Source organism: Sorghum bicolor, chromosome 6, assembly GCF_000003195.3.
Source record: "Sorghum bicolor cultivar BTx623 chromosome 6, Sorghum_bicolor_NCBIv3, whole genome shotgun sequence".
Lineage (NCBI taxonomy): Eukaryota > Viridiplantae > Streptophyta > Magnoliopsida > Poales > Poaceae > Sorghum > Sorghum bicolor.
The window spans coordinates 35716034-35722315 of record NC_012875.2 but is presented as its reverse complement, the minus strand read 5'-3'; the positions used below and the strand labels follow the sequence as shown (position 1 = coordinate 35722315).

Sequence of the window (6282 nt, the reverse complement as noted above, 5' to 3'; positions counted from 1 at the left end):
TCACATCGAATCTTTAAACGTATGCACGAAGTATTAAATATAGATGAAAATAAAAACGAATTACACAGTTTGGTCGGAATTGACGAGACGAATCTTTTGAGCCTAGTTAGTCCATAATTGGACAATATTTGTCAAATACAAACGAAAATGCTACTATTTCTATTTTGCAAAATTTTTTGAAAGTAAACAAGGCCTTAACCGCCAATTTCAGCCAAATGTACTCTGTGCTCTCCCCCCCCGGCCCCGCCCCCCTTTCCCGATTACAGACACGCCTTTAATTTTTTTCTTTTTCCGCGTACAGCTTTCAAAATTTTCGTCCCTTGCTGGCATCTAGACCGGCCGGGCCGCCGCATCTGCACGCACGCCGCCGAGTTGAGGGTATATATGCTAGCTAGGGTTTTCCGACCCATCGATAATATCAAATTTGACCCAACACACAGATTCCGGCCCTCCTTCTTCGCCCGTTCTGTCGCGGCATCCCAGTACCGGCGGCGCCATCACCGTATGGTTGCAATGCAAAGCCGCGCGTCGTCACATATCCGCGATCCACGAATCCCCCCGCGCCTCCGTCTCCAACGCCACCCCATCCGCTGAGTGACTCGAGAGGAGGTCATCTCTAGCGAGGAGGCAACCCGAGCACACCGGAGATGACCGCGCAAGGCCTGGCGAGAGGTTGCGACCTGCATGGCGCCCTAGCTCTCCACCCTGGCCGAGCCCTTTGCCTACGCCTTCGTAGGCCCAAACGCCAATTGCAATCCTGTGCCGCCACTACTCTGAGCTCGCCAAAAGGTAAATACTATACCGCGAGCCTGCTGCTTTGTTTGTGAATGAGTACTAGTACTAGTAGTCCAGGCATTGATCTATGATCTGCAGCTTAATTGTACCCTTTCCAAAGGTGGGTTGTAAGAATATATAAAAATTAAAAAAACAAAAGTAATGTGTAAGTCATGACTAGCATTTAATGCCACACGCACCAAGTACACATGCATACTATAGTAGCCCATGCACATTATATTTAGCTTTACGAAATTAATATCCATAAGTTAACTATTGGTGATATTAATCAGCTAAATTTTTATATCATATATAGTCTCAAGTTCTCACAATCAAGAGTAGCTATATTTCTTCAGGGATTTAATATGGTCGTGCAAGCTGTACAACTAATTAGTAGATATATATTAGCTTATTTAGTGATTCTATTATATTTCCAGCTGCAATCATATGAATTAAGCTTTACTGCTATATAAATGTGCTCTAATAAATATCTACAATGGTGTCTGCATATTTATCTTGAGATTGTTGCACTATGTAAAATGCTTAATGTTTATATGGCATGTGCTTGGATATTATATATGACCCTGTTTGATGTAGCTTATGATTACATTGTTGTTGAAAACACTGATATAATACATTATTTATTCTGTCCATATGTGCTCTAAAAGGTTACTGCCATGGGCTTGGAAATATATCCATATTGATGGCAACAGTAAGGTTATATTAATTGGCTATGTAAATTCTTACATGCATAGTGTTGTAGGTGTGCTTTCAAAGGCATCACCATATTTTGATTGATCCTGCTAACTATATACTATTTGGCTTTGCTATTGGATACACCAAGTCTTAGCTGTTGCGTTATCAAATTAAGTTCAGTTACCTCTCATCGTAATGTTTCTGCTTTTTGCGTGTAGAGTAAAACATCTGATTTAATAACTTAATAGGTGTGGCGGTGGATGAACCTGAAAGTACTAACTGAAATTATATACATTTTTTGTCAGTTTCCATAGCATGTATGCTTTTGTTGGTCAAATTAGGAAAATTTCTATTCTAGTCCGGTCATTTTCTAGCGCTAGTATTTTGTTTAAACACAAGGCAACTGACCAAATTGTTTTTTTTTCATGATCATGTGAGACGATGGCGTTGGCATACTGTTAAACAAGCAACAACAGAAGATATATAGAACTAATTGGAAAAAAAACACAATGAATAAAGCATTATTTGTTCTGACTGGCTCCCCCAGCAGCCTCAGATAAGTTTACCCAGCACATCCATGTGCTAACATAGTTAAGTTCTTGAATCAAGAAAAGGAAGGCATCCAAGTTTGCATTTACATATACTATAATAAACAAACACAAAGAACATAATTACATGGATCTTCTAAACATGCATCAATCACAAGTAATTAATTAAATAACGTCCTACACACACACTCTCCCTTATGGACAAAAGAAAAGAAAAGGACATCTGCATCTGTAACTACATGCTCATACATGGTTGGCTTGCTAAGAATGAGGTTTAGAGCATTCGTCTTTATTTGCAAACAAGCACATATACGCACTGTTGAACGATGCACTCAATGAGAACTAAAAGCTCCTGCAGTGCATGGAAGCACGTGGTCCTCAAGAGAAATAGATGAATCATTTAAGTAAGTAATAGCAATCTTCTTCAACACAACAGGGGATGACATCTTTAACTTCTCAATCAGTATATGTTTCTATAAAGATTAGTCAACCACTAAAAAACGTTTTTGCACCGCAAACATCCAAACATTGGCTAAAGATCAATTTTACGATTAAGAGGAATAGGAGTTTCTATTCAGGAAAATACTAAATTAGTGGAAATAAAACCTAGAGAGAATTCTAAATTTAAATTAAAAATATCCCCTCAGCCCCTCCAACTATTATATGATGCTATTATATGAGAAACTCGGGCCTGTGTCCAATTTTGCAGTCCTTCTCTCAACTCATCTGAATCTGACTCCCTTCCCAAATCAATACAGTCGTATGAAAAAATCAATAAGGCCACAATATTAATCTTAAATAAACAAATTTAGCAAGATTATAAAAAGGTAACGTAGGTGCAAGCGCGAGGATTTGCATCCTCCTAGCACTTGGATGGCTGGACCTTTCATTTGCTGATTGTTCTCCCAGCACAAATGGCCAATCCTCTCCAAGGTCTTCAGCTTGTTACACATACTCACATGCCATGCATATATTATCCCAGGATCATGTTTCCACAGTAGCAAATCTTGAACATCCCAATTACTATCTAATCTCCGAAGGAACTATCGATTCTACTAAAATCCTGAAAAAGAAACTAACAACTCTATGACCAGCAATCTTTACACCCACCTCATATTTTGGTTGATCCCAACTATATACAGTTTTGCTTTGCTATTAGATATACCCTATAATGAAGGTTAAGCTGTTGTGTTATCAAATTAAGTTCAGTTTCTTATGATCGAAATGTATCTGCTTTATGCGTTGTCAGTAAAATAGCTGGCCTAACTTATTAGGGCAGTGGATGAACTACGTACTAAAGAATTTAAATTTTGTGTTAGTTTTCATAGTATGTATGCTTTAATTGGTCAGAATAGGAAAATTCTATTCTAGTTCTATCTATAGCACAGTCTGTTTGTTTAATTAGACACTAGATGATATATACATACAAAGATATCTGGAGTTCCGGAGGCTGTATTCTTTTTTCCAAGTACTTCCATGTGCTACTTAGTTACTTAATTATTTTGATTGCTATTTCTAGGAACCTGACAAAGAAAAGGCTTATCATTGAGGTGTGTCTCTTGAGTGCTACTTGCTGACTACATATACTAATCCCAAACAGAATGGTAATCTTTAGCTTTTTGTTATACCAACACTCTTACTTCCTGTTAGATGGCAGAGCTTTATCATGCTCAGTAACAACCTTCCTATAATTTGTTTTGTAGGTGTCTGTTGGAGGTTCATCATCAGCTTCGAAGAAAACAAATATTATTGAAGAGGAAGAAGAGAGAGCTGATGCAGGGGGCCAACATGGGGAAGATATTGAAGAGGATGAAGAGAGCATACTTTTTAATGCAGAGGTGCACACATCTGAACCTTCACGTCACCCACGGAGAAAGAGGACAATCACACAATGGCCAGGGGACACGATAGATGTCACAGAGCTCACTCCGGATGGGATGCCCATTGAGAGGAAGGCCCACTTAAGAATGAGGAAGCTTGCTGGTCTGATTGCTAGGCAAAGGATATCATTGGTCCTGCCTTCATTTTCTGACCTAAGTGAAGAGGACAAGAAGCTATTGTTTGATGAGTGTGTCCATCCCTTTTTGGTGTTTTCTGATGAGTTGAAGGTTATTGCATATAAGAACATGATGCAGATGATAGCCAAAAGTTGGAGAACACACAAAAGTGATCTAGTACGTACATTCATCAGGAAAGGGTTGGATGCAAGGGTGAAGCACCCATACATTCCCCTTCAAGATTGGCAAGATTTTGTGACACTTCAGGAGAGCGAAAATGCAAAGGCAAGAAGTGAAAAATACAAGAAGCTCCGGGAGAGGCACGTGCATGTACACCACCTAGGTACAGGAGGGTATGCTGGGATGGCCCAAAAGTGGGAGCAAGAGGACAGGGAGTTAGCTAGCGCTGGCATCACTAATCCTTGGGACACATTTCCTCTGGGTCGCTCTAGGAATTGGCTGCGAGCAAGAAGTAAATTGGTTAAGTCAGAAGGTACTGTTGAGATTCATTGGTTGTCAGAGAGTGCTGAAAGTCTCTCACATCAAATTCTAGAGAAGCAAGCAGCCCTTGAGTCTTCAGGGGTTACTTCGGTCAGGGAAAGAGATGTGCTCACTGAGGTTTTGGGCCGACCAGAACAGACAAGGCGCGTGCGTGGTGTCTCTAGTTACAGCGGCTGGAAGTATTGGCCGGATTGCACCAGCATGTATAGAAAGAGGAAGCATGTGGATGTGGAAGCCATTAAAGAAGAAGTTAGAAGCCAAGTGACACAAGAAGTTACCGAGAAGGTCACACAAGATGTTACTGAGAAGGTCACTAATGATATCATGACCAAGCTACTTGAACGTGGAATTGATTTGAGGTCGCCTTCCAACCCCACTTCAATGTTCAGTTTGAAGAGCAGTTGTGCCTCGGCCTCAGGTGCACTCTGCAATGTACAGTTGGACCTTCTTATAGAGCCAACGTTGTGTACACTGGTAATCAACCCTGGAGGTTACCAGGTAGTGGTAGCAAGGGGTCGGGTATTTCCACAGCAAAAACAGCTTTATTCGGTTCCAGTACAGGATGGATATGCTATTGTACTTATTGATTTTGTATATCCTGAACATGAGGGCTATGTGCTGAGTCCGCCTATAAGTAGAGATGAGGTTAGAACTCTTGGAGAGGCTTTATTCATAAGGGTCCAGTGGAGTAGGACTTGCATTCAGGTATCACCAAAGGCCTCTTCTCCAAATCCATTAAGATCTCCACTTTCTGGGTCAGCCAAAATCAATTTGAAGGACCTTGTGGTACCTCATCATGTTTCATCCTCACCAGTTGGTAAAGCGAATAGTGCCTCCAAGGCGATTGTGGCACCCAAGAATCCAACTAAGTCGACGCATGCTGCATCTGAACATCAGCGATCAGCCAAGAGTGACACCTTTGGCCAGCAGGTGGGTGTCAAGCAGCATAAGCAGCTGGCAGAACGCGCCAAATCATTGAATAGTGCCCCCACGCCGTCTATATGGGTACAGGCTAACCCCAAGTTCCAATTTGGACAGCCACTGCTATCAGCACCAGAAGTTCAGAAGGCAGGACCTGGGTGTGTTGCTCTTAATGCCCACTACATGAAAGCAGTTGCAGAGAATGGAAACACTGGTATAGTTGGCATGTTCAAGCACGAGCATTTCTTACGTGAATTAGAATTAGAGCCGTTGCCTGTGGGATATGAAGACTTGTTTGACCTCTTCACACTTGGTGCAATGGATATGGCCCTTCTTCGCTGCTTGACACTGTAAGTACCATTGTACTCATTCATTTTCTAGATCTAGATGATGCATATATATATATATATATATATATATATATATATATATATATATATATATGCCAACTAAATTGCTTAGCTTCTCTATTCCTAGATCCCTCATTGTAGAAGCTAGGGACAAAAGATTGCCGGTTGGCCTTCTTGATCCAGATCCATTGTCCATAGAAACCCTTACGACTGATAGAGATTATAGTGTGCGGTATCTAGAAAAAGGCCTAAGGAAACATGCCAACAAAGACTATGTAATGTTTGCGCATAACTGTGGTGGGCACTGGATTGCTGTCGTCATCATTTCCAAGTGGGGGAAGGTGCTGTACCTCGACTCCATTAGAGGCAGCAAGAAAGATTTAAGTGGGTTGAAATCTTTGATAGATGAGTGAGTATTTTGTAATGAATACGTATGATTGACCTGTATATATATTTCTTAATTATGTTACCGAAAGTCAATAAAATATGAGATCT

The 6282-nt window shown here is 40.8% G+C and overlaps 1 protein-coding gene across 1 annotated transcript; it reads left to right on the top strand.

The window, feature by feature from the left end:
- Positions 305–6253, top strand: LOC8070804. The gene is made up of 4 exons (XM_002447638.2): positions 305–789; positions 3538–3622; positions 3722–5787; positions 5915–6253. The coding sequence occupies exons 2-4, from the start codon at positions 3620–3622 to the stop codon at positions 6198–6200; spliced, it is 2355 nt and encodes a 784-aa protein (XP_002447683.2). The 5' UTR covers positions 305–789; positions 3538–3619; the 3' UTR covers positions 6201–6253.

What these genes read in the sequence shown, in the direction of transcription:
- LOC8070804 (XM_002447638.2), top strand. An exon ending in CTTCTTCGCTGCTTGACACT is followed by an intron (nt 5,788 to 5,914) that starts GTAAGTACCATT and finishes CTCTATTCCTAG; the next exon opens with ATCCCTCATTGTAGAAGCTA.